Source organism: Numida meleagris, chromosome 4 (genome assembly GCF_002078875.1).
Source record: "Numida meleagris isolate 19003 breed g44 Domestic line chromosome 4, NumMel1.0, whole genome shotgun sequence".
Taxonomy (NCBI): domain Eukaryota; kingdom Metazoa; phylum Chordata; class Aves; order Galliformes; family Numididae; genus Numida; species Numida meleagris.
The window spans coordinates 54776373-54804264 of NC_034412.1; the positions used below are offsets into that span (position 1 = coordinate 54776373).

At 49.6% G+C, this 27892-nt stretch overlaps 2 protein-coding genes across 4 annotated transcripts in view; one reads left to right on the forward strand and one right to left on the reverse strand.

The window, feature by feature from the left end:
• Positions 1–101, reverse strand: part of TNKS (tankyrase) — a 110191-nt gene extending 110090 nt beyond the window's left edge. Inside the window, 1 exon segment of the mRNA XM_021393773.1 lies at positions 1–101. This exon segment is cut by the window's left edge and continues 437 nt beyond it. Within this exon segment, the coding sequence (XP_021249448.1) occupies positions 1–86 (86 nt within the window). The 5' untranslated portion in view covers positions 87–101.
• Positions 2628–27294, forward strand: MFHAS1 (malignant fibrous histiocytoma amplified sequence 1). Of its 3 annotated transcripts, none has more exons than XR_002437921.1 (4): positions 2628–5751; positions 22664–22875; positions 23984–24412; positions 25234–27294. XR_002437921.1 is itself a non-coding variant. In XM_021394339.1 (3 exons), exons 1-3 carry the CDS (start codon positions 2643–2645, stop codon positions 23985–23987), a joined length of 3240 nt encoding a protein of 1079 aa, XP_021250014.1. In that variant the 5' UTR covers positions 2628–2642; the 3' UTR covers positions 23988–24413. The 3 variants fall into 3 exon arrangements, 1 of the variants encoding a protein (XP_021250014.1); XR_002437919.1 differs by having other exon boundaries at positions 22664–22790; XM_021394339.1 differs by lacking the exon at positions 25234–27294 and having other exon boundaries at positions 22664–22790; positions 23984–24413.

A 27892-nucleotide genomic window follows, 5' to 3' on the forward strand; every position in this document is an offset into this window, starting at 1 on the left:
GCGGCGGGTGGCGAGGCTGGCCCGGGCGGCGGCGGGGGCCCGTGGTGATGGTGGTGGTGCTGGGAGCGGCGCGGCGGCGCCGCCATCTTCACCCTCCTCCCTCCCCCGCCTCCCTCTCGGCTCCCGTCACTGCGGCAACGGCAGCAGCTTCCGCCCGCAGTCGGCCAATGGCGGGGCGCGGCGACCGGACGTCACGCGGCGGAGGGGCGGGGAACGCGGAGGGAGCGTGGCCGCATCGTGTCCCGCCCTCCGTCGGGCAGCGGCTCGTGCCTGCCCCCTGGCGGGCTTTCGTGTGGCCCCGCCCTCCGGGAAGCCCCGCCCCTTTCGGAAGCCCCGCCCACGCGTTACCGGGGCGGCTCTGTGAGTGGGAGTGGTGTGTCGGAGCGGATCCGCAGGTACGGGTGTGGGAGCTGGGCCCTATGGCGAGGAAGCTGTGAAGCAGTGGCTGACTGATGCCTGACGTGCTCCCCCAGCCCCAGAACTGGGCTTTGTGCATCGCTTCCACCAGTGCTGGGACTGGTGCCACGCCTCCCTCCTGTCCCTGAGAGAGGTGCTCAGTAGCAGGGAACCGGGCCTCATTTCTCCTGAGCTCCCTTTTTCTGTGCCCTCAGCCTGGTGATCGCTCCGCCAGCAGGAGGAGCACGTACTTCCCACAGCCTTCATCTTCCCCTAGCCTTTATATATCAGCAAAGCTCAGAACCGGGCTCTAAAATACCGTTGATGGGTCGGTCTCTTGTACCTGACTCAGGAGGGATGTACTTTAGACAGAAATCAGCGATGTGGCCACAGATCTCAAACTCCAAATGCAATTCTGGGTATATAATGGAATTCACTGAAACAGGATTTATTCCTTTTGTTTTCCTCTTTTAATAAAATGCTTCAAAGTGCTGCTAGCCACTTTACAGCCACCTGCCCCTCGGCCCTGGCTGGTGACAGCTAGGAGAGGGTCTTGGAATACTTTCTGTTTTTAAGCTCCAAGGAATAGGAAACAACACCAAAACCTGCACCTTGTGTGCTGGTGCTTACGTTTAATAGACTTCCAGCATGCCTCTAGTAGCAGGCAAAAGGAGATAGGTGCTTCTCACCCCGGTATTTTTAGCTAGCTGAGCCACCAGCTGCTTGAAGCATCCCTGTCCAGTTGTCCTCAGGGGAAGTAAGAGGATGCAGACAGGCATCCTGGGTGACATTTCCTGCAGGTCACAGAGCAACCAGGAGCCTGACCTGGCTTCAGTGCAGATCTGCAGTGCCCATGTGGGTGTTACTGGGTGGCTGCCCCCAGTAATGATGCTGCTTCCTCTGTCCTCAGGTGCACAAGGAAAAAAAAATGATGCAAATCTAATGCCAGAGTTTGATTTTCCCTGCAGAATCTCGCTTCCTAGAAGCATCATGATTGAAAAATGTTATTTTGATAGTAGGAAACAAAGTCATAGGCCTGATATTACAAGAACAATTAGACAAGGTGATGTAGGATTACTCTGTTTTCAGGAGGAACTGAATGTGCTATTTCTGAAGAGGGGAAGCAGCTCCTGGTGTGCACAGGGGGCCTGCTTCCTCAGTGGTCTTCAGGAGAAACAAAGACAAAAATCTGGGTTAGCCCAAATAAAAATACGCTGTCAGGATGCAGAGATGCTCTGAAAACAAACAAGGACAAGCCTCGAAAACAGCTCTGACAGAGACAATGCAGTGAGAGGGCACAAAGTACCTGTGTTTCTCAGGAACAGGATCTGATACCAGCCCACCAGGAAGGACGGGAAGAGCCGCCCAGATTGTGGCATCCCTGCAGAGCTGTTCCTCCACAGCCGAGTGGTGGTCCCAGGGCCAAAAGGCACCCCAGGGTTGCCTCTGATGCTTTGGGCAGCTCCTGAATCCAGCCTGGCTCTGGGTCTTACCTGCCCACATCCTTGCTTCCTCCCTGCCCGGGGACTTTCCTCCCCACCTTTGCATCCTGTGTTTGGCTTTGCCAGCCAACACCACCATTTCTTCCCTTCTCAGGGGTGACTTCATGCTCAGAACAACATTGAACTGAAACACGGTGAAGGCTTGCTAGGGCTCAGAGCACCTGAAGAAATGGCTTTGCTCCAGCTTGTCGCTGATGGGAAAGATGGCCACCGAGCCTGCAGCTTTGTGATGCGTGGACGTAGCGATGGGTGAATGTGGTGATTTAGTACGGTGTCGAGGATCTGGCCAGATGCAGGCGGCGGAGGGAACAAAGCCCGGCAGGAAGGTGGCGGAGTTGCTCTGAGTAACAGCAGGGCTGCTGGCTCTCCACGGCACGTTAACGGGAAGGCAGGTTCACCCCGGCTGCTGGGTGCAGCAGCCTCCCCCTGCTCGCTGCGGGGGTGACGCACGCAGCGGCGGCACGGCACAAGGCCGCGGGGCTCAGCCCTACCGCCGCCTCCCGGGAGGAGGTGGCCCACGCGGCCCTCCTCGGCGCCGCTCTCGGCGGGGGCTGCCCTACAGGCGGGCCGTGCCCGTGTCCCGCCCCCGGCGGGGCGGCGGCGGCGGCTACGTGCGCGGGGCGGCGCGGCTGGCGCTGCCGGCGCGGAGCCGTGGTTCGCCCCGAGCCCCGGCCGCGCCCATGGCGAGCAGCAGCGGCGGCGGCAGGTAGGGCGGGCGGGCGGCGCGGGGCCCGCTCCCCGGCCATGGCGCAGACGGAGCCCCCGAAGGCGGCGCGGCTGTGGCGCGACGCCGCCCTGCGCGCTCGGAAGCTGCGGGGCGGCCCCGGCGAGCCCGAGCCGGAGCCGGACGAGGGGCCTCCGGGGGGGCCGCCGCAGCCGCCGCCCGCGGCCCGCCGCCCGCCGCTGGGAGAGCTGGAGGCGCTGAACCTGAGCGGGCGGGGGCTGGAGGAGCTGCCCGAGGAGGTGGGCGCCGCCCTGAGCGGGCTGCGGGTGCTCAGCCTGCGGCGCAACCGGCTGTGCCGCCTGCCCGCCGCCGCCCTGCGGCACCTGGGCCGCCTGGCAGAACTGGACCTCAGCCACAACCGACTGCGGGGCCTGGGCGACGGCAGGGCGCTGGCGGGGCTGCGGGGCCTGCGCAAGCTGAGCCTCAGCCACAACGAGCTGGGCGCTGAAAGCCCCGGCCTGCCACCCCGCCTGGCCGAGCTGGCCCGCCTCGAGGAGCTCGACCTCAGCTTCAACCGCCTGCGCCGCCTGCCCGAGGGCTTGGGCTGCCTGCGGCACCTCCGTGCCCTCGACATCGATCACAACCTGCTGCCCTGCTTCCCTGCCCCGCTGCTGGAGCTTGCCGCCCTGGAGGAGCTCGACTGCTCTGGCAACCGGCACCTGGGGGCCCTGCCCGAGGGCATTGCTGCCCTGCGCCGCCTCAAGATCCTCTGGCTGAGTGGCACAGGCCTGGCCGCCCTGCCCGAGGGCCTCTGCCAGCTGGGCGCCCTGGAGAGCCTCATGCTAGATGGCAACCAGCTACGGACTCTGCCCGCTGGCTTCAGCAGCCTGCAGCGGCTCAAGATGCTGAACCTCTCCTCCAATCTGCTGGGTGAGTTCCCCGCCGCCATCCTGGCGCTGCCGGGGCTGGAGGAGCTCTACCTGAGCCGCAACCAGCTTGCTGTGCTGCCTCCTCGTCTCTGCCAGCTCCGCCAGTTGCGCACCCTCTGGCTGGACAACAACCGCATCCGCTACCTGCCTGACTCTATCGTGCTCCTGCACAGCCTGGAAGAGTTGGTCCTGCAAGGCAACCAGATCGCCATCCTGCCCGAGGGCTTCGGGCAGCTCTCCCGCGTCACCCTGTGGAAGATCAAAGACAACCCCCTCATCCAGCCCCCCTATGAGGTCTGCATGAAAGGCATTCCCTACATCGCAGCCTACCAGCAGGAGCTGGCCCACTCCCAACCTGCCCTCAAACCCCGCCTCAAGCTGGTCCTCATGGGGCTGAAGGACGCTGGCAAGACCCTGCTGAGACGATGCCTGATGGAGGAGGATGGGCAGAAAGAGGATGCAGGAAGCCTGGAGGCAGGGAGCACTCAGCCCCAAGGATGCCCTGGACAGCAGCAGGACAGTGGGAGAGCAGTGGGGTGCTGCCCCATCCCTGAGGATGCTTCCGAGCGGCGGGACGTACCTTCTCACGTGCCATCCCACCAAGGGAAAGGGGAAAGGCCGTGTCCTGCACCCTCACTGCCTCCAGATGCCTCCCAGGTTTTGTCAGGACTGCGGCTGTCGGGCAGCAAGGGCATTGAGGTGATGGACTGGACTGCAGATGCAGAGAGGGGCCTGACATTCATTGTGTATGAGCTGGCAGGGGACCCGAGCTATGATGTGATCCAGTCCTTCTTCCTTTCTCCTGGAGCTCTCTATGTGCTGGTGGTGAATCTGAGTGCCTACGTCCCTCAGCACTTCTACCCCTCTGTGGGCTATTTCTTGCACTGGCTGGGTTCCAAGGTGCCCCACGCTGTGGTGTGCATGGTGGGAACCCATGCTGACCTCTGCGCTGAGCGGGAGTTGGAAGAGAAGTGCCTGGACATTCATCAGCAGATTGCCCAGCAGGAAAAGAGGGATGCTGAGGGCCTCCAGAGCCTTGTCCAGCAGGTAGACGAGGCTCTGGGACAGGACTTTGACCTGCGCTGCTCCAGCCCTCACACTGCCTTTTACGGGGTCTCGGACAAGAACTTGAGACGAAAAAAAGCCCAGTTTCAGTATCTTCTCAACCACCGGCCTCAGATCCTCTCTCCTGTGCTGCCTTTCAGCTGCTGGGACCACTGCCAGGTACGTCGCCTGCGGGACAAGCTCCTCTCGGTGGCTGAGCACCGCGATATCTTCCCAAACCTGCACCGGGTGTTGCCCAAATCCTGGCAAGTGCTGGAGGAGCTGCACTTCCAGCCACAGGCTCAGCAGCTGTGGCTGAGTTGGTGGGACTCTGCCCGGCTGGGCTTGCAGGCAGGCCTAACGGAGGACCGGCTCCAGAGCGCCCTGTCCTACCTGCACGAGAGCGGGAAGCTGCTCTACTTTGAGGAGCACCTCACACTGCGGGAGTACGTGTTCCACAATCTGCCGCGGCTCATCGACATCCTCAATGTTTTCTGCCAGCGGGATGCCACTGTGCTGCTCCAGAAACTGCTCAGTGACACCCACGTTGATGAGCTGAGGGCCACTCAGCTCCATCATTACGTGGAGGGCTTCTTGCTGCATGGCCTCCTCCCTGCCCATGTTATCCGCCTCCTCCTCAAGCCCCATATCCAGAGCCGGGAGGACCTGCAGCTCATCCTGGAGCTGCTGGAGAAGATGGGGCTCTGTTACTGTGTCAACAAACCCAAATCCAAGCCTCTAAATGGGGCAGCTGCTTGGTACAAGTTTCCCTGCTACGTGAAGAATGAGGTGCCCCATGCGGAGGCGTGGATCAATGGTGCCAATCTGAGTGGCCAGTCGTTTGTTGTCGAGCAGCTGCAGATTGAGTACAGCTTTCCCTTCATTTTCCCACCCGGCTTGTTTGCGCGCTACAGCGTCCAGATCAACAGCCATGTGGTTCAGCGCTCGGACGGCAAATACCAGATCTATGCCTACCGGGGAAAGGTGCCGGTGGTGGTGAGCTACCGGCCTGCCCGGGGAGCCCTGCAGCCAGACACACTGTCTATTGCTAGCCACGCGTCCCTACCAAATATCTGGACAGCTTGGCAAGCTATTACTCCCTTAGTGGAAGAACTGAATGTCCTGCTCCAGGAATGGCCGGGCCTGTACTACACTGTGCATGTCCTCTGTTCAAAGTGCCTTAAAAGAGGGTCACCCAACCCACACAGTTTTCCAGGTAAGGCACGACCCTGCTTGCCTGTCACCCCTTCTGGGGCTTTGTGCCTTCTTTGAGGGGATTCTGTCATGTTTATGTGAGCCTGATCTTTACTTATCCTATCCTCTCCCCTCTCTGTCTGCCTTTCCTGATTACTTGAGTCATAGGAGAAAATATTAGGGTAGCTCCAAGGAGATGGCTTAAAATAACCATATTCTGAGATAGGGGAATGTTATGTCCCCCTTTGCCCAGGCCTTTTTTTCTGCTTTTTGGGTTCTTGTCCTAAGCACTGGTCATCCATCATTGGAAAGGCCCTATCCTGTGCTGATACTGATTTCCTTGAACGGCTTGACATTTTTTCCTTTATCCTGCAGCTTCCCCTTCTTTGGAGCTGGCACCGTGGAGTCCCTATTCCCACCCAAAAGCACTCCTCTGAGTGCAGGAAAGTGCCTGCTAGTATGCAGTGGCCGTGCTGATCTTTGTAGCCCCCTGTAACGACCCTCTTTTTCAGAAGAGCCTCTGAGTCTAGCGGGAGGCATTCCTCCCTGCGAAAAGAAAGATGCTCTGTCTTCTTTGTTTTGGTCTCTCACCTGGAAGCATTTCCCAGACTCTGCATTTGGGAGCTAATATTCCTTAATAAATATATGTGTATATATTTTGTCCTTCCCCTCTCTCCCTTCTAATGAAAAAATCATAATTTCTCTCCTCTGATATGTGACTAGCCATGGTGCTTTTTAAATCTTTTGCCTATAAACTCACGATTTTATCAGTACTGTTTTCCAGCAGCATCTGTTTTACTTTGTGCATATGCCTTCTGACCTGAGTCCTCCTGCTCCTCTGGGTTTGCTTTGGGGTTTGCTGATGTGTGTATCTGCTTGAAATGAATATCCACTCTGAGCTGTAAGCAATGCTCCAGAAACATTCATTTTTATACACCCCCTCCCCCCCCACGCTGGAAGTGTGTTGAAGCATTCTTTGTTTGCAGGTAACCTGAAATTGTGAGGGAACTGGAGTATTGCCAAGTTAAAGCAAGCAGCAATGCTGAATGGGTTTGTAGGCGATATGAATCATAGTCACAGAATTGTTTGAGTCAGAATGGGCCTTTAAGGGTCATCTAATCCAACTCCCCTGCAATGAACAGGGACATGGAGAGCTACATCAGGATAGTAGGGTGTGTTTGGATATTTGTATTTGTTTTGTTAGCTGATTTTATCTCTCCTTCTAAATGTGCTCACTTCTGTAAGGAGCATTGGACTCAAGGTGAGGGGAACCCCGGCTATGTAAATTGGGAAGCAGTACTCCCATGGTCTGTCTTGCAGCTGACATGCTCAGGGCAATGTGATCTGCTTTCAGAAAAAAAGGAAAAAAACCCTAAAAAAATAGCTAACAGAGCAAACAGTATGTTTGGGCGTTAGTGTGGATATTGAAGATTCAGCTTTTGATGAAATCAGACCTACAGTCACGCATCATTTATATGCATGTGTGTTTCACGACTGATCTTTTCTGACCCCGTGGAGCTGCAATTAAATGAGAAACCTGCTTGTCTGCTTGGATGTTATTTAAATGGAGCCCGGCTATGACTTGGGTTAAATGAAAAATGCAACCCCCAACCATTTGGAAGGGTATAGCCTTCATGCCTGTGCTTGATCCAAAATAATCTTTGCTGTATATATGTTCAGTGAATAGGAGAGTGCTTAGCATCTCTGTGGGAATCATGAAGCAGAGGGGCTTTTTTCTGTTGTTGAACAGGAGGTGTGAATATTTAAAGTTGTAGTGCTCTCATGTGAGTGTGTCATGGTTGGTGTCACTTGTGACAGCATGCGGGAAGGAGATGGTTCCAGTGTTACTAAAACGTGCAGCAGTGGAGATGTCTGCGTTTCTTTCCAAGCTCTTGCAGCGGAAATCCTGGCAATTACAATGCTGCTAAATCTGAAGTAGGGCTGTGGTCTTTTTAGGACTTCATTGAAGAGCTGCTTTGCAGCCTGTTGACCGTAATAAGGGAAATATTTCTGGGGAAACACTGCCAAATTTGTGCTCAAAATTGGAAGCGTAGTCTGGCTGTGTCTGCTTGTGCAGTCTGCATCGTCATTTGTGACATCAGTGGCGCATTTTTGGCCATCCAACATTTTCGTTGGAATTCCCTTCCAAGAGGGGACTTGCCTATTCAAGAGTTGAGGATTAATCCTAGCTTCTGCTCTGGACCTGCTTGTGCATGTTTTCATTGTTTAATACACAGAAATCCTTCAAGTACAACCTAGTGCTTGCAGTAGTGGTTAGTAAGAATTGAGATTCTGGATTCAGTCTTCTGAAGGTTTATTGCAAACAAACGATGAATAAAAATGATCTAAAAAGGACCCAACAGGATCCTTTTAAGGAAGCTTTCTTGTTCGAAACAGCTTTGTAGTTGGGTGAATCAGTAACCGAATTGGCATCCGAGTTGGAATCTGTGTGCTTGGAGGCTGCAGTCATCTGCTCAACCAGTAAGTGCTGTGTTGAATGTTTGGGTGGTTTTTTTTTTCCTTTATGTTTGCACTACGTATAAATAAAAGGATTTTTTCCAGGCTAAAGAAGACAAATCCCTGCATGTACTGACCAAAAAAAAATTGTTTGCCATGACCTTGGTTAGATTGTCACAGACACTGTGAAATGCTATGATTTTGTGCATGATTTGATGTTCCTGGAGCAAGGGCTTTTGGCTGATGGGTGGTGGTAGGTGAAAGATAGATTGCAGGACCTTACTACAGGCTCTTCTGAGCTGTGCTCTGCACAAGGCATCCTTATATCTTGTACAGCCCTTTGGGGTGGGGAAGCAATTTTGTTTGACCAGTGACTTACTTTTTTCCTTCCTGTGAAGTTGCCTGTATGAACATAGGTAAAAGAAAGCTAAGAGCGTGTCTGCTGTAGAAAACTGACAAGATATTGTTTTAGGCAAGACAGGATGATCGAGTTTTCACAGATAAAAATATGCCAGCAAGTGGAAAGCTATGGGCAAATACATGTGTGTGATCCTCTCTCAGAATCTCCTAATAGGAGAGATGTTGCCATCCCTTCATCATGTTTGTGGCCTTGTTGGACTCCCTTCAGTATGCCCACATCTCTCCTGTACTGGGGGCCCAGAACTGGACCTGGTGCTCCAGGTGCAGCCTCACTAGTACTGAGCAGAGGGGAAGGATCCTGTCCTGCTGGTAATGCTTTGCCTAGTGCAACCTAGAGCACCATGAGCCGCCTTCGTGACAGAGCACATTACATCCATTGTGGTGTTGTCCAGAACCCCAGATCTTTTCTGGGTAGCTACTTCCAGCTGGTGCCAGCTTGTCCTGAGGCCTGTGAGATTACAGGTCTTTATTCTGCTGTCCTTGTGCCAGAGTTGAAAGGAAGCATGAATTCCTGTGGTGACTGAGATGGAGTTGTGAGATTGCAAGATTTCACTTTGTCATGCTGTAGAGTCCTGCGTAAGGTGGAAAAGGAGCAGGCGAGACTGGTTTTCTCAGAAAGGGTCAGAAGCTGCTCCCAAGTTTGAGCAGGCTCCATATGAAAGACTCATGTCAGGTGTCTAATTGTTCTTTTAATTAGATTATAAGCAGCTGGCTTTTTTTGACAGGTGGAGCAATACCTCCTAGCTACAGAGCCTGATGATAGCATGTGATAGCCTATTCTCATCCCTGTTTGAGGGTGGAGTCTTTTTTTTTTCCCTTTTTTTTTTTTCAAATTAGATGCTTCTTTATTTTGAGGTTATTATGACCCCTCTAAATGGTGCCTAGCACAGTATGAGCGCTGGGCATCAGTTGTCTGAATGGTAGGAGAAAGCTGAGCAGGACCCCACAAGTCAGGAGGAGAACAGGCCTGTAATAAAGGAAACAAGCTTACAAGCTACTGTTAGGTTGATGTGTTGTTACAGTAATGGCGTACATATATGGCCAGATCTTCTAATTTGTATCTCCTGCTCTCAAAGCCTAGGGAAATAGGGTGGTGGTTCAAATGGGCATCTCACTTAGCAAAGCTTTCCTTGAAGCTTTTTGTTCTTTAACTCCTCATCTGGTCCTACTTTATTCCATGTGGAGAGTCACCTCTGGACTTGGATATGGAGCTGCCATCAGTGACCCAGGGAAATGCTATGTTTGGGTGTGTACATCTTTGGTTTGGTTAGTAAAGAAATGCAAAAGTTTTGGCCTTCAGTGCTTTACTTTTTATTTTCCACATTCTTTTTTTCTCTCAGTTGCTGAAATTTCACTGCAGGAAATGGCCTGTAAAAGAGGTGCTCAGTACCAAATGATTCTTTGTCCCATTGCAAGAGAACTGTTTAAAACTGACTGACTGTAAGCATTAGTGGTTGCTCAGATAAAATACTAAGGCAGGTTTTCTCCTTTCCAGAGTCAGTTGGTCTGTGTTCCATGTTCAGGTATCCTGAAACATGCTGTATTTCCTGCTATCTGCATGCACTTTCGGTGAAAACAAAACACTCAGAAGTGGGAACTTTTCCCATGTAAGCTGGGTCATGTCCTGTCATGTGAGTGTTTTGTATGTGTGATAAAAATGCTGCAGAACATAATACATTTATAAAAGGCTATACTCTTTATCTTGTAACAGGAATCCTCATGCTGATGTCAGCTTTCCATATTTAAGAAGATACAGGAAGTCTGTGCACTGAGAGGAAGGCTCTAATGTGCAAGTATGTTGCAAGGTCCTTTTGCCTCTCAGGAGAAGATGGTGGAAGATTGCCAGTGTTGAATCTTTGTTGCTTGGTTTTGTGCACCTTACTTGACACTGAGATAGAGCTCTGAAAAAAAACAAGCATCACTTTAAATGTGGAATATGGATAAATGTGTCTGATAGTTAATTCTGCACAGTGCCATGTCTTGTTGTATTTGCAGTATTGAGCAGGTAGCTGTGGGCAGCCTCGCATGCTACTCACTAATTAGTGATCTATTAATGGTAGCACAGGCTAGTTGCTTGGCTCTTGAAAGCAGTTTGCCAGGAGATAAAATGTACTTAATGAAAAGCTCTGTGTCAATTGCAGAATTACCAAAAGTAGAATCCCAGGCTGCCTGCTTGCAGAACCCAGCAGCAGAAATTGAATTTCATTTGGGATGTTCAGCTGCAGTGACTTTGAGGTTCTGCTGCAGCAGGCTGAGGTCGTGCTGTACTTGTGATACTTTCCTGGCCACAGCTCAGACCTGCATGTTCTGGTCATGCCAAAGCTGTTGGTGGCATCGATGCGTACTCACAGGTGCCATGGTCAGGGGCAGCTTGCTCATGGCCAGTGGATTGCACTGAGCTGTTTGTGTAGATTGTGGTTTAATGCATAACCTTCACTGAAGGTTATTTTTTTCCCCATTTTCTTCCCACAAGTATTGTAGGGGCAAGTATCCTTCAGAGCAAGCAAAACTTCATCTCAGACCCTATTCTGACCCACCTGGTTTTTCCACGTGGTGACTTGGAGGTGATGCTTGCATAGTCCAGGAAGGAGCTTTGTTGTCACTGATCCTCTAGCTAGGAATAGTGATCCATTTGAGAAAGCAGGCTTCCCATGTTATCCATCTTGATGTTCATGTTTTTCTGCCCTGCATGCTGTCCTCATGTCTTTAAGTGCTGTGTATAGCTCACTAGTTCCTATGCCTATCCTCCTTCTCTACTACATTACAGGGAAAAACAGCTTCACTGTCTGCTAAACATTGCAGGATTATGTCCTCAACAGTGAAATGCAGCTGTACTTAACTGCAGTCTATGTTAGGGAATGATTGAAGGTATTGATTTCTGATGCGTTTGTTTTTCCTTAAAAAGGGCTGAGCAGCTGGAAATTTGTCTGAATGGGACTTAGGGCAGTGACAACAATGATGTGTCCCCTTCCTTTTGTAATTCCTCATTCTCTTTTCTGTCTGTGAAGTGGAGGGTGCAAACAGGATACCTCGCTTAGCCGGGGTCTTTAGTCCTGGCAGTGCCCAGAGGAGCTGGAGCAGATGAGATACTTGGGAGCCAGCAAAGCTGCTGGCAGGTATGTATGGATCTGTGGGATGGAAGGTACCTTGCAGTGGGCACACTCCCCCAGGAGTTCCCCTCAGACAGTTGTTGGCACAGTTGTTGTGCCAACAACTCAACTGTGCATCCAGACATCCTGGTGATGAGCAAAAGCTGTACGGTGCCATCGCTCAACAGGGAATGGTTCCCGGACTTAAACTGGTTTTAAAGAGCAATTTTGTGCTGGACAAGGCTGTGTGTGCCGAAGCAGAGGATGCTTTGTGGCAGGTTTCCAGAGAAGGAAGCCTGCAGCCAGCACCAGCCCTACTTTACCATGTTACACAACCAGGCGAGTTTCAACTCCCTCTGCGTTTCTCTGGGTCTTCCTTCTGAATACATTTTCTTTGAGATTTTGACACTCTTGTTTCAGGTAATGATGCGCCTGCTGGATATGGAAAACTTGTGGCCAAATGACTCAGGATTATCAAAGTGTCTAAATTTAGGAAATTGATCAAAAAGAGCTTCCCCTTCTTGTGATCTGACATAACATTTTTTAGTCACTGTTATTTTTACTGTGGAACTGCTTACATCTACTCTGGTTGGGCACTAAGTGATGACTTAAAAGAAATCCGTCCCTATAAAGTCATGCAGGTGTGCTGCAGTGTCAAGTTTTGTGCAGTTCTTTTAAGCTTCTAGTAGCCAGCTGTGCAGAAATATTCAGTGAATGCGTACAGAGTTCATACGAGCCTCCCTCTGGCACTTCAGGCATCCCATGTCTCCATGACTGTGCGAGAGCATTACATGGGGAATGAAACTCGTGTGCTTTGACCTCATTGACAGCTCCAGTCAGCTCTCTGCTCCTGACTTTGTGTGCATTGGACCAGGGGTCTCACTCACGCTGGTGAAGCCTGTGATCTTGCATTAATGGGATTTTTTTTATGGCAACTTTATTAGGTGAGAAGCTTGTTGTTTCCCAGTGGAACATGCATGCACCAGAAGGGAGTCCTTCAGACTCTGAGGTGATCATTGTTGGATTTTGGGTAGATCTTCACTGATGCTTGTGTGGGCAAATGGCTGCTGTGGTCAGCTTGGAGCATCCCAGAAAGAGGTGCTGAAATAAATCATAGAATCAAAGAAACATTTGAGTTGGAAGGGACCTTAAAAGGCCATTTAGTCCAACTCTTCTGCAATGAACAGGGCCACTTATAGCTACATCAGGTTGCTCAGAGCCTCATCTAGCTTGACCTCTAGTGTCTCCAGGAATGGGGCATCCACCACCTCTCTGGGCAACAAAACATTTTCCCCTTGTCCTGTCACAACAGACCGCGCTAAGGAGTCTGTTCCCTTCTTTCATATAGCCCCCTATAGAAGCTGAAAGGCTGTTATCAGGTCTCCATGAAGCCTTCTCTTCTCCAGGCTGAACAAGTGATCAGGAATTGAGTCTTATGTAGGTCTCTTCTCAAGCAGTACATTTGCCCTTCAAAAGCATAGCCAACGAGTTTTCTGGATGAAAGGAAACTTTGAGAGCGTTCCTTTGGGTCTTGAAAAAAGTAGTTCTCTTTAGCTTCTATGTCTAGCAGAAAGCTACTATGAAGCTTTTGAAGCTGCTTGTTATTTTTAACTTGCTCCTTTTACTCCTTTAAAATAAATCATGTCTTTCATCTACAGCAGGAAGGGAGCCTAGCGCATAATGTTCATGCACACATGCGCGTTTTGGAGTGCCTGCAGTGGAGCTAAACGCAACGTTAAGAAAAGGTTGCCAAACAAGGCAAGGCAATGCTGCAAGTTAGTGATTCACACGGGGAGTTGATTTGTAAAAAATAAAAACCTTTGGGCTGAACCAGGTGCGATGAGAGCAGGTTCCTGATGCTCTGCTTTGGGTAACATGATGGGCTGGCTCTGAGCACAGGGCTGGCATTTTTGGCATTGCACCTTGTGTATGCTGAGATGTGCTCCCGTTCAAAAGCTGCAGTATTGCTCTGAAACAACACCTCTAGTAGAAAGCTGTGTCACAAAACAGCCTCCTGTCTGCAAGCGTTGCATGTGGTTCTGCTCCTGTGGTCATCCAAGCAGTGCAGGTGAGTGCTGGGCTGGGAGCTGAGTGAGAGCTGCGGCACTTCTGCTGCTTGTTTGTGTGCTGCTTTATCCCCCCATTGCATAACGCAGCGTGGTGCAGTTAATCCTGTCATCGTTACAAAAGGATTTAAAACTCATTTTTTATTCAGCAGTCATTTTTAATAAAGCCTTGCCTCACTTGAAGGGCTGTTCTCCTGGTTGTATGTTTAAGAAAAATGCAGGAGGCTGAGAGATAGACAGGAGCAACAAGATCATGGAGAAAGGGGCACAGGCACCTCTGGCTGCCAGGAAGGTGCTGAGGAACCCGAAAAACATGGGGCACGTTGCCTTTAGCACCAAGCTTGCAAAATCCTTAGGTACATAAATAGGAACATCCAGTGTGACTGTATTTTGTTTGCATTTTTTCCTTACGGAGCACACTGTTGTGGGTAGTAGAGAGAAAGAAAGGTTCTTTCAGATCTTGTCTGGCTTGCACTCTCCCTTGGCATGAGCCAAGAGGGGTTGCTCCTTGTTTTTCTTAGAACAGTACGTTGTGTGAGTTTGTATGTGGTAGATTTCCATCTTTGGCTGTGCTGTTGCTTTGTGGAAAGTGCTCTAAGGTAACTCGTGGCATCTGAGCAGCCTGGAAGCTTGCTCAAGCCCCGTCCTGGAGCCCCACTGCAGAGCACGCAGCCCCTGGGGTGGTGCAGGATGATAGAGGCGATGCTGGAGGAATGAAATGTTTCCCTGGGAGACTGATGAGTTCCTAACAGCTCCCAAGGCTCCCTCCTGGTGGAGTGGCAAACGTGGCTGCTGTGGGAGAAGTACTTTTTAAGCAGCAAAGAAGGATGCTGCACTTTATTTGGGGGCACTGAGAACCCAAGACCAGATGGCGTTTAGCAGGTGATGAACTCTGCAGGAGTTAAGCAGCAAAGCTATTGTTTCTGAGCTCGCATGACTTCTCATTTTGGAAGGCGTTCCAGTGGGAGAATAAAAGGGCCAAGAATTGCTTTCAGCAAAGGTAGTAAAACAATCTATAATGTTGTCCATAAATGAGCGGTTTCCCATAGGGAAAATGTGTTTGCAAGCAAAAGCGAGTTATTGCCTTGATTTATAACTGTTAGTTGTGACTAGTTTGGATATTAGGGAACACGAAGGTTCAGAGAAAAATGGTCAAATGATTGGAAATACTGGGGTTTCACTGAAAAAAAAATTGAAGAGGAAGAAAAGATTTAAAAGATTAATCCTCATCTCTTCTGAAAAAGAGGACAAGAAGAAAAAATTCTGTACAGCTCTTACCAGTAAAAGGACAGACAGAGCTTTGTTTGTGACCACTGAGCAGTGCAAATCTAGTGGCTTACTCCGACTTCAAAACCAGCAACTTTGTTAATAATAGAAGTACTTTAAATCAAATGGTAACTACTCAGCTGAAGCCATACCTGCATCTGTTTGCAGCGTGGTGTTAGTTATTAACCAGGAGAAACCCAGTGTCTGTAGAAAAAGCAGCAAAGAGACATTTTACACTGAGGTCCTGGAGCGTGTTTCAGAGGAGGGCGACGAAGCTGGTGAGGGGTTTGAAGCACAGGCCTTATGAGGAGCGGCTGAGGGAGCTGGGATTGTTCAGTCTGGAGAAGAGGAGGCTCATGGGAGACCTCATCGCTCTCTATAACTACCTGAAGGGAGGTTGTAGTGAGCTGGGGGTCGGCCTCTTCTCTCTTGTAACTAGTGACAGGACGAGGGGGAATGGCCTCAAGTTGCGCCAGGGGAGATTTAGGCTGGACATTAGGAAATACTACTTTTCTGAAAGAGTGGTCAGGCTGGAACGGGCTGCCCAGGGAGGTGGTTGAATCACCATCCCTGGAGGTGTTCAAGAAACATTTAGATGTAGCGTTGAGAGACATGGTTTAGTGGGGTTATTGGTGGTAGGTGGATGGTTGGACTGGATGGTCTTGTAGGTCTTTTCCAACCTAGCTAATTCTATGATTCTATGATTTTGCTCAAATTGAGCACACGTCTAGAATGAATCCTGTGATGTATGTGCACAGATCAAATTCCAAAGTAAAGTGGCTTCTTAATAGATTGAAATGGGGCTTCCCTTTCATCTTTAAGGGATGAGTATGAGTTGGTTCAATTAACAGGTAAAATACCTGTTTGATGTAAGTAAGCCTGAGTGGGATATAAGCTGCTTAGACCATGCTCCTTAAACCAGTTGAATGGTGGTGAAGGAATTCGCTCCTTTGCATAAGTGGGCTCCTGTTTTTTTCTGATGAGTGGTATCCAGAGAGCATTATAGAGTTTTGTGCGTGCATCTCACCTTAGATGATCTGGAAGTGAATACTTGCCATGCAGGTTTGAAAAAACAGCTCCTTCCAATTCATTTTACTGAACACACTGAAGCATTGGAATGGCCATAAGGCAAGAAGGGCAACCAACAGAGCCAAGTTACTTTTATCTGGGAGAAGTTTATTTAGTCTCAGGAAAAACTGCTGGGCAGCACAGGTACTCACATGTCTTCTATGTGTGCTTTCTTTCTTTTTTTTTTTTTCTGTTTCTCCCAGCCTTTGGCTAGCTTCTGCCCAAGGAAAGTGTCTTGCATGCTTGCCTCATTCTCTGTGTTTAGCAGGTGGTCAGACTGAGATTTGCTCCTGCCTTATCACTTGTTAGCAGTCCATAGGACAGAGTCTGGTAAGCCTCTCACATCTTAGGTCCCTTCCAGGAGCTGGCTTTTCATGTTGCCAGCTTTTAACATGTTGTGACCCAAATCCAGAGAGCCAGAGCTAGAAATATGCTGACCAGTCCTGGTCACTCCCTGCAGATATAGGAGAACATTGCCTGTTACCTTTGTTCATCAAAGTAATGGTTTTGAGAGCTTTTTTAGGCTCCATTTTTCCCATCAGTGGGATCTGCTGCATTCTGATGGTCTGGATGGAGGAGAAAGCTCAACATCTCTTCTGTGCTGGGAGTGTAATAGCTTTGGGATTACTTGTTTTGAAAGGTAGGCTCATAGCTGGTGGGAACTGTCCATTTGTACTGGCTGAAGCCACAGTGTCTGGTATTCAGGTGGCTGCTCTGTGTGCAGCCCTGCTGTTACTGGGTGAGAGCAGCCAGACTGGTACAGTCGGCAGCTTTCTCTCCAGCTGGTCCCTGCCTTGGCAGGATGAGAAAGTACCCAGATATGGTTGAAGGGGTGGAATTAAAAATAACCAAAAGGTAGATTCTGGGCTTGGTTACTCAGTAACAGACCTCTTTCTATTTTGGGATGAAGATAATTTGCACTGAGCTTGTTATACTGTGACTCGCCCTTAAAATGCCTTGACAGTCAATTTCGTTCCAGCTAATAAGATCCTAAAATGTTAATGAAGCAAATCAATTTTTCATGGCTTTGTGTTACAGTCATCTGAAATAGCTCTGTTGCAGCCTGCTGATTCCAGGATACTTTTTAGGGCAGATATTAGAAGGGCAAAAAAATACTCAGCAATTTGGAGGGTTTTTCATTTTCTGTTTCAGCTTCTCCCCAGCACCCACTCTCATCTTCCTGAGCCTTTTTTACTGTCCTGTTTACTTGTCCCCTGTGGCCACCTCCTTTCTCCAGTGACTGCTCTCATGAGCAGGGGCCATTTGCTTCCACACGCCGTTGCACTAGGAAATGCAAGGGTTGAGAGCCTGACAGGACAGGGGATGGTGAAGCTGGACAAGGGAGGCTACTTACGCTGAAATAGATGGAGTTTGGCAGGACTAAGCAGAGAAAGGCCATCACATTCATGTCAGAAATCAGTCTCGTCTCCTTCTGGCCCATCTGTTACTGAGATGGCAATGCAACTCCATGAAGGCTTTCTGTGCCCAGTGTGCCTTGAGCTGCAGAAAGGAGAAAGGTGTTGCCTTGTCATGGAGCCACACTGATAGCTAACTGCACTGGCTTAGGCATTTGGTATTTCTGAGCTGCTTGTTTCATACCGTCAGAAGAAGATAGAAGGGCTCAAACCTTCAGGACTTCTCCAGAGACCTGTCTTGATGGAGTTATTTTGATGATTTGCTACAACTGTCTCTGTTCTGGTTTGTGAGTACGGAGATGGGAAGAATGAAATTGTCTGGTTTTGGAAGTGCTGCTTTTTGATTTTAATAATTGAGTTTCAGTTCTAGCTATAATTATAATTAGGCCTGAGAAAAATGTTATTAAATGATGTTTTGAGACAAACAAAGTTTTCCAAATTTTATTAGCATTAGTAGGGGTGAGCTCAAATAACTAATGTCAGGGAAACCACTGAGGTGTAAATGAGATGCAAATTTGCATTTTGAATAATTGCCCTCCTTTAGCTGCTGAGTTGAGCATCTGAAATGCCTTCTACCCAAGTTCTCCACCCAGAGGTCCACTCAGTCCAGTGCCAGACGCTTCCCCGGAGCGTTTGCAACCACTGAGTTGTGACAGCATCCTTTTCTGCTGTGACAGTGAGAGGTTAAGCACTAGCTGATTGCCATGAATTGGGAAAGGAGGAGGGTGTTTTGTGTTCCTGTGACCAAGCTGGTATTTGTGTGACCAAGTTTATAGCTAAACTTGGAGGCTGTAGTATCCAGGCAGGACATCTCTCCATGTGTCTCACCAGGCTGGCTCTCAGGCAGGCCTTGCAGAGCACCTGCCCCTTGGCACAGCTTGCCTCCTAGGTGGCGGGCTGGGGACTTCTTGGACATGAGGGGCAGCATGGGTGATGTCAACAAGGGCAGTGCTGGGGCCTGAGATGAGCAGGGCACGGCCTATGCAGTGGACCTGGGGCTCTCTGGCCTGGTGTGCGGTGGTTGTGCATCCCAATAGTCCTGGCTGGAAAGCAAGGGAGAAGATAATTATGTCCTCACTTGGAGGTCTCTATGCAACCCCCTTGCTCCAAGCAGGGCCAACCCCACAGGTAGATAAGGTTGCTCAGGGCCCTGGAAATAAATGAAGGATAGTGCAGAGTTCTGGCTTCCTATTTTTGTGCTTCAGATATGGACAGCGCTTTAAGGCACATATTAAAAATTCATACCAACAGAGAGCAGTGCTTTTTAGAGTGAGATCCTTGAGAATAAATTTATGTGTACTGCACAGCAGCATTTGCAGGAAGCAGCTTATTCATTTTATCCAAGCCAAGAGTAGTGAAGATGAGATTTAAATGGCATGGAATGGAAGCAGGCTTGTTATGAGACACCATCTCCTTCTCCTTCCTGCTGCCGAGATGCCTCACGGATTTCTCATCCTCTGTGGAGCTGCAAAGTCCCAGCATGTGAGTGTAACACTTGGGCTTACAGCAGACGAAGAAATTGTGCCTGTTCAACTGATCCTGTGATAGGTTTGATCAAAATGTGTAAGCGTTTCAGACGTTAAATCCCGAGCAACTAGTAAACAGAAGCTACAGCTTCTCCAGCCTAACCTCTTTGTGTCTGTGTGGTTGAAAGGGGCAGGACTGCATGCGAAGCCAAAGCACCCCTTGGGGTGCCCTGGGACCAGGGGCTCTCTTGTTGAACTCCGCGGTCTGGCTGCAGTAGGAAACAGCATGGGATGGGCTTTGGTCTGCAGAAAATGTTGGAGTGTTTTATTCTGTAATTCTCTGAAGGGGTGACCCAGAACATCCTGCAACCCTTGAGGCTGAAAGCCTTCAGCACTGAGAAGGAATTTGGGGTATGAAAGCAAAAGAGCAGCAGGGCTACAAAAGCAAGTATTTGATTGGAGCAGTTTTGGGGCATGGGATGGAATGAGGGGGCAGTGATGAGGCAGGGCAAGATCCCAAGGGAGAGAAGGATGTGAGCAGCAGCATGCAGCCATGGCTAGGATCCTGCTTGTCCACTGCTTGCTTGTTGTCCCAGATCCTGACTGACACCATGGAAATGAGAAATACCATCGGGCTGATACTGTGCAAACGTGTTCTTCTGGCAGCTCCAAGAGAAAGGAGATGGCCTGGCAGGCTGCAACAAAGTCTCTCAGCCCTGCGCCCTTGCTGTAGATCACTGACTTGTGAACAGGAAACCCTGTGCCACCTAGCACACCTGTGGTAGTGGGAGCTGTGTAGAAAATGCAGTAGAAGGCAAAAGGCCTGGGTGGGATTTTCCTTCCTTTATGTAAAATCCTTCTGTCTGTTAGACAGCCAAGTAGGCTTACAGCTGGTCTTGTCTGTCTGCCAGCATGGAGCAACTGAACACTGCTGCAAGTGCTTTCCTTTCTTACTGTCAGCGTCCCTCTGAACCCTATGATCCGTCACGGGTATCCAGCATTTCACGGGTATTTCCTACAGGCCAGCAAAGTGTGCTTTGCAGCATGCATGGTCTGATTGCTGGCAAGGGCTCTGAAGAAGGCATCTCAACCCAAATCGTGACTCAAAAACAGAAGGAATAATGGGCCTGACTCTGCATCTGACCAAAAGCTGTACACCAGGAACACAGGAAGCAAATATGGCCATACAGGTGTCTTCCTTGGGTGACGATACACAGCTGCTCTCTGGTGCAGGCAGTTCCCCTCACCTGTCTGCAGACATTGGCCTGGCCCAGGTATCCTGCACAAGTTTGTGTTTGTACTTTAGCAGGGCAACCTGTCAGAGCGGAGAGGCAGAGCTGAGGTTTCCAGCAAAATTTGTGACACGCTTACGGAGGAGTGTGCAATGAAAATATAGACTGGCTGGTCTGTATGTAGGGGCAGAGCAAATGCTGCAGGCGTGGACTGCTCTAGGTACAGTCATACCTAAGTTAAACCAAGCAAACACCACCACGTGCCAAGGATTTTAGCTTTTTGTATCAATGCAGTACTTCGTTTGATCTCCTTGGGCTCACTGCTGAAGTTTATGTGAGCGTAAAGTCAAGCGCTCAGGTTCACGGTGGCCTCAGTGGCAAACTACAGAGGAAGGTAAGGCTGTGAAGAAGAGGACGCTTGATTGAAGAGCCTTTTGGGGAAACAAAAATGGGAACAAAGGCCTAAGCAGACAGTCTTACTTCACTCCTCTAGTTTAAGATCTAATGGTTATTAGTCCTGCCTTTAAAGCACATAATGGTGCACCGATTTCATGACTCATGTTTCAAAGCTGGTGTTTTCAGTACTGTTAGCAAAACTGCAGCTGGGAAGTCTACCTGGGGCTGGAAACCTGGGACGCACTGGGACATGGAGCTCTGTGGTCTGCATACTTGGTGAGACACGTCACCGCTTTCAGCGTGCGACAGCTCACATAATTGAGGACGCTGCCTCGTAGGTTTAACTTTGAATTGCAAATACTGTCACGATTCATCTGTTTTGGGAGATGTGTCTTGGTGGCTTAAAAGCTTCTCTGCCATTTCAGATTTGAGTGTGGGTATGAGGGGAGGGAAGGCAGTCAAACCAAATGTGATTTCAGCTTCCAGACTGGGGGCTAAACCGGATCTGCTAGTCCCAAAGGTGGGCTCTCCCTCTGGAGTAGCTGTGTTTGTTCCCTGCCAAACCCTCTTCGCTGCTTTGACGATACCAAGCAATGTCTTCTGAACTCACTGGGAAAAACTAGGTTTTTCAGATCTGCTTTTTCACAAAAGTAGGAAGAGAACCCGTGTGAGGAGGAGAGGAGAATGGCATTTGGGGGGCTTCAGGAATGGTGGAGCTAATTGCTAGTGTGCTACCCTGCATAGGTTGGGCAGTCGTTCTTGGAAGCCTGACTTTTCTTCTGCTTTTCTGGGGGTACCAGGCAATCAAGGCTAGACACTTGGAGCCATTTTTCTGCTGTTTTGTTTAACAGCAGAAGAGTTTGTTGCAAGTGCATTTTACAGTAGGGAAGTCCAAGAACCTGTTGTGTTCTGGACTACATGCTGCAAGGGTGCTAGCTTGGCTCTGGGACAGCAGAACTGACGCAGCTCATTCAGCAGAGGAATAACATGTGCTGTGAGGAACCCCTGCTGCTCCTGACTCACAGGGCTGGTATCGTCTCCATGAGGGAGCAGCTGACAGCTAGGTGCTGGGATTTGCATGCTCAGCAGGCTATAGGGTAGCCCAGAGCTCTGGCAGGAAGTGATAGCAGTTCCACAGCAGCTGTGCCCAGGGAGAAGGGAATCCTATTGCCTATTTTGACTTTGCTTTTAAATATTATTCTGGCAGCTGGAAAAGGCACACTGTGGCTGCTCAGCCATGGCAGGACAGCAGGATCTCTCCAGCTCCTGGGTAGCTCCAAGAGGAACAGCTCAGAATTTGCAGTACTGGAGCCAACAATTAGATAGGCACAATGGATAGGGTTGTTTGGGAATAGAGCAGGGGATACAGAAGGGTTTAAAAAAGGTCAAGCACACTGGCTTGAGGTCCTCCTTAGAGTTTGTTAGAGGAAAAATACTGAAGTGGTGCAAAAAACAATGTCTGTGGGTGCTCCCAAGCCATCTCCTTACTGGCTTGTACCAAAGAAGGCGGTCTTGGCATGGTCGTTGTAGCAATCTTCTGCTTGAACTGAGGGACAGATGCTTTTTTGTGGGTGTGGATGGCTGTAGTATGCAGAGATGAACAATAAGACTTGTATCTGTAGCTTGATCTGTCTACTAATTATCCTGCTGATGCTACAGGTCAGCTTCTTCCCTTGCATGCAGCTTGAAGGTAGACTTCTGGATCCCATCTGCCCCCAAAGCCTAATTAAAACACCTACTCCTAAAAACCTCCATCTCATTAGGCTCCACGTAGATGCTATGAATCCCTGAGGAGCTCTCAGGTCTGTGTAGTGATTTAAAGCAGACACAGGAAAGATGGCAGATGTTACTTTTCTGAGGAGCAGTATGTCTCCAGGCTGTAATCATCAGAACGTTCACCATGGTTACGTGGATGAGACGTGCTGGGGTTGCAGGAGCAGAAAGCCCTCATGTAGCGCTTACTTGCATTGATTGTGGATGTTTGCGTGGGGGGAAGGGCATGCTAAAAGGATGTCTAGCAAATACTTGCCTTGTTCTTACTCTCTTCCTTTATTCACAGGAGAACTGCTGAGTCAGCCAAGACCAGAGGGACTGACGGAGATCATCTGTCCCAAGAACGGCAGCGAGCGAGTTAATGTTGCCTTGGTTTACCCCCCCACTCCTACTGTGATCAGCCCTTGTTCCAAGTGAGCCCTGAAAGCAGCTCCCACTCCTCTCAGTACACACCAGAAAGCCTATGTGAAATATGTCCTCACTAAGCATTTTTGGAAGGTAGCGGTTCCGCAGCTCAGGGACAGTTCTAATTATGTGTGGATGTAAGCAGCCTGCTTAAAGGAGGAGAGTCAAAGTAAAGTGGGTCGAGGTGTTCCGTGAGCTGTATTGTTGCAGTTGCAAGACATGACAGATCATCATGCATAAGTTTAGGTAGAAAGGAGTCTCTGGAGGTCTCTATCCACCCTGTGCTCCAAGTAGAGGCACCCTCACAGTTGGGTCAGGTTGCTCAGGATCTCGTATGGGTGAGAGATAATGATGACTGGATGGAGGTACCACCATTGCATTGCACTGTTCTCTTTGGGTAGAGGTATTTTTCCTTATGTCCTATCAGTTTCCTCTACTTCAGCTTAGCCTTTCACCACTATGAAGATACACTGCTAGCTTGTGTTGGAATCTAGTGGAGAGCATGTCAAACCCAGGTGGCCCCAAGCCTGTGGTGGTGTCTCCCTGTTCTAGGCAGGGCTATGCACTTGTCGTCCTTGGTGGTGCAAAGGATTTTGGCAGGTAGCATTGAGGAGCAAGCTAGATATCCTGCAGGTAGTTGGCACTGTGCTGCATGTGGATGCCAGTTGCTTTCACTTTAGCATCTGAAAGTAGCTTTGGATGCTGTTCTCTCTGCTCAGTAGCTCAAAATAAGCTCATCCTGCTTGAGAGCAGCTTGGATGACAGATGACTGTTGAACTCTGAGTTAAGGAGCCCTTAAGTGCCTGCTTGGGGCAGGAAAGAAGGTAGCTGCTCTGATCCTGAGTCACAGGCCACAACTGCTCGTGCTGCTGATCCTTCTGTGTGTGTGCTTGGCACAGCATGTTTCTAACCCCGGGTTGCAGTGTTTGTTATACTGTGCTGTCACGTTCATGCCTGTGTGCTTGTCCCCCCCGTCCTCCATCCTGACCTCCATGGTGTCTTAACAGCCATGTCCCAGTTTCACAGTCAATCTGCTGGCAGGAAACTTGTGTTCTCAAAAAGGCCTGTCTTATTTTTAAAGCGCTTGCCCTCCTTATTTAGCAGCGTAGAGAAAATTGTGTGTCTTAAGTTATTAATCACAAGGGTTATGAACCCTGCTGCTCTTGCTTCATCACTGTTTCTCTCTCCTTTCCTTCTCCAGATAAATCATCGGTACTGGTGCCAAAGGTTTTCCACCAGGAGGAATGTGGCTGATGCTCTACAGTGCTCCCATCTCCAGTTGTGGAGTTGCATGCTGACAGGGATCGGTGGTAATTTGGGACTCTGAGATGCCACAGGGCAGGAGCAGTTCGCAGGTGGAGGCTTCGTGGCTGGAGTGGACACGGTCACCTGCAAGCTGGGGATGACAACGAGACATGAAGCAAAGTAATTGCTGCAGATGGCAGGGCTGCTGGCCAGAAGAAAAGCACTGGAGATAGGATTCTGTGGACCCATTGATTGCGTGCTGAAACTCATTGGGATCTCATGATGAATGTAAAAATGTTCTTGGTACCATTTAATTCAGACCTGCTTGGAGGAAAGTCTCTTGAAATGAGCTGTAGCAGAATTCCCTGGATTTGTTCCTGGACAAGTGAGTTTTGTGGCAGTTGGCCAAGGCTTTGTGGGAAAGGGGTTTGGTTCTGTGAAGCCTTTAAAACTGCTCCAGTGCAAAACACTGGGCTGTGTCCCACACAACAGGCTCAGGTCATGGCCTGCAGTGCAGGAGGAGAAGCAGCCTGGGAAATGTTTCCTGCCTTATGCAGTTGCGTATGCTCTGCCACACAGTGGTAAGGATGTGTTGGAAGAGCTTGCAAGTTGGGCCCTGCTGTGACATTCTCCTGAATTCTGGTCCTTAAAATATCAGCCTGGCTCTAAATAGCCCCTTTGTCAGGAGCTTAATGTTGGGAAATGCAGAGTGGAATTCGTTCTAGTGGGAAATTGTGGGGCCCAGGTGTAAAGAAGAAAGCAATTGTTCAAAACTTCAGCATGCAAAGCAGCCAAATAAAAGCTTACAGCTCAGTCAACTTGCTATCTTTTTGGAGTATCATTCCAGCCAGGAGAGAGCCTGGGCTGAGCTTTCATGTGTCAACCTGCCACCTCCAGCAATGGTCTTTTAAACATCTATCGTGCCAGTGAGAAGCATTAATGATTGTGCTTCTATATTGCTATAGCTGAACTCACTAGGAATTGCCTGTGGTGGCAGGAGGGAGGTGAGATCTCTCCAAATGGTGTTCAAAATAGTGCTAGGAAACTTCTATGTCCCAAGTTTTGCTGCCTGTGAAACATGGAGAGTCCAATATAGTTATTAGTTATAGTAACTGCATTAGAGCCTTGTCTACAGTCACCTCCTATGCTAGGAGGGCTTTTCTTCCTGTCTTTGCTGCTATTCACCTCTCTTTCCATCCTCTGTAGGAAGAAAATGGTGATTTATTGCTGAGCTGTTGCGTGGAATCCACGTTGCAAAGATATCACCAACTGGAATCCTTCTCCAAACAGGAGGTCCGCTTCCCAGTGCACCCAGCTCGTATGGGACTCAGGAGTACTAAAGGAGCAAGAGGACAGAGCAGACACCTTACAGCCTGCTCTATGGGACTGCAGCCCTGCTGCCACCTCATCAGGAGCTCAGCATTACCTGGCCTTTGCAGGCACCCAGCCTGTTCCATGTACTGAAGCCATAATGCTGGGAGTATGGCAGTGTGGAGATCAGTCAAGTTATTTAATATGAAATTGGGATCACTCATCCGCCCACGGTTTAGTAACTGGTGTAACTGTTTTCATCTATTTTTTTTTTTATATGCAAAAGCCATTTAATTTTCTATGCAGCTCAGAAATGTCTCCCCTTTGCAACTGCCAAGTGAGAGATCTGTGCAGGAGAACCGCACCAAGTGGCTGCTAGCCCTTTCGGTTTTGCTGCTGCTCTCTTTTAAGGATGTGTCCTGGAATCCTCTGCACACAGCATCCCTTTGCTAAGCTCCTGTCTCTTAGACTCCACGCAACATCAGAGCCCCAGGGATGAGTGCCCTGTATGTTTGAAGGAATTGTCATTTTTCTTGAGTCAAGCCTTAAGGAAAGAGGGCTTAAAGATGCTGCTCTAAGAACAGACATATCCAGCTCAGCGCATGCAATCCTGTGCTCTTGTCCTTGCTCTGAGAGTGATTGAACTGTTAGAAATGGCCAAGGCCTCTGCAGAGCACCTTGCAGACTTTACGGAAAGTGTACAATGAAGGAAGAGGGCAGATAGGACTGGGGTGTCTCCCTGTGGAAGACGGTGACTGTAACCCCTTTGGAAGAGGAGAGGAATCTCCTGATACTTAATCCTCACTTCACTCTAGAGGACCATGCACTGGTTTTGCTCACTGGTTTGCAGACCTCTTGCTTGCTGACCAGTTGATTTCGTGATGAAACTGGTGCACATGGGTTTGGAAGCAGAGCTGTAGGGCTTTCAGCACCTGGAGCTTATCCTGGAGTATCTTATGTTACACTTGGAAGCAAAATGTGGGATTCAAACATGCATCCGTCCAAATGAAACTTCCACAATAGCAACTTTGCCTTCTGCTGAGTCTGTGTAACACTGAAGAAACTGCATGTCCCAAAGCAGCATCCAAATATGTTGAGGTAGAGCCCAAAGGGTGATGCTGTATGTCGAGCTCATCTTAGGGCTTGTAGGAGTACCTGGAGGCCTCTGACAACTGCAGAGGATCCTAGGGGGTGGGTCACTCTGTTTTAACTCTGTTAAAAGCAAAAAGGTCATAGAATTAAGATGGGTAGCTCCTGTTACACTGCCAAGATGGATTTGACTAGTCCCCTTTCTGCATTCTGTCTCTGCTCTGAGTTTGGGGGATTCTACTTTAAAACAGAACAGGAAAAGACACCAGATTGGGGGTTAGCCTGCCTTGTGGCCTCTGAAATCAAAGGGATGAGACTGGGGGCTGTGGAAGTACACAGGCCTAGCAGCATCCTCAGGTGTGCTCTGCTGTGCTGTAGAACTAGAGCTTACGGGGGTCCCTATCCTGTTCCATTTATCCTTTGTTCTCTGACCTGGTTAAAGCTTGTCAGAGCAGCAGGAATCCCTTGCTGTGAACAGCAGATGTGGCTTTGTTAAAGAGAACTGCAGATGTTATTTAGGAATTCACTAAGTGATGTGGAAACCCTTCAGCTCACTCCTACAGAGACAGATGCTGGAGCTCAGCTCCACCCTTTGGTTGGGATCTTGGGCTGGCATCCTTGGAAGGGCAGTGTGGGGAGATGAAGATGCTGCACCGCAGTAAGCACAAGAAGAGTCAAGGCCTCAGTGTAGCACTCAACACGCGCTTCGTGGCTCAGTTAATGAACTGTAATTGCAGGTATTCATATAATCTACGTACCTGGGCAGGACTTTGCGCACACACACATGCATGCCCAGACGTACATGCACCGCACCCACACATCCTTGCCAAAACGAAAAAATAAAAGTGATCTAAATCTCAAGAACAACTTAGCTACTTGGTTTGTTTTCCTATTCCAGTGCTTGGGTCCTGCCTCTGGGGTGGTCTGGGACTAATTGCAGCTTTGCTTTTTTTGAACGTGGAATGGAGCTACTCATGAGAGTGCTGGAGTGGGCTTTTACAGGGAGGAAGGAGCATCCGGGAACCAGTGCTGTGCTCTCCTGCAGGCTTCTGGCATTAGGTTTGTTGCTGCAAATGGTGTTCAGTAGCAACTACCTTTCTGGGTGAATGTGCCCAGGCCTGCCTGAGGTAGGGCCTGGCTGGAGCTCCCAAGAATTAGTGCTGCTACCCACACTGGTGACTAATGCAGAGAAACCTCCTGGGTGGGATTTCTGCCTGGGTGGCTTTCCTTATAGCTGGATAAGTGGATTTTTCTCCCTATTTCACATTCTTTTGTAGGTTTCAGTTGGAAGCGGGGGAACAAAGTGTGCCACCCAACGTGCCCTCCTTATGACTCTGGGATTCCCGTTGCAAGGTGACAGCGAACCAGTGTTTGAACAGGTCTTTTGTGCCTGTCAGGGTCCTTGGTTCCTGTAGGGTGGACCTATGCACGGGGTCTGGCCAGCCTGGTCCCCGTCAGCCTGATG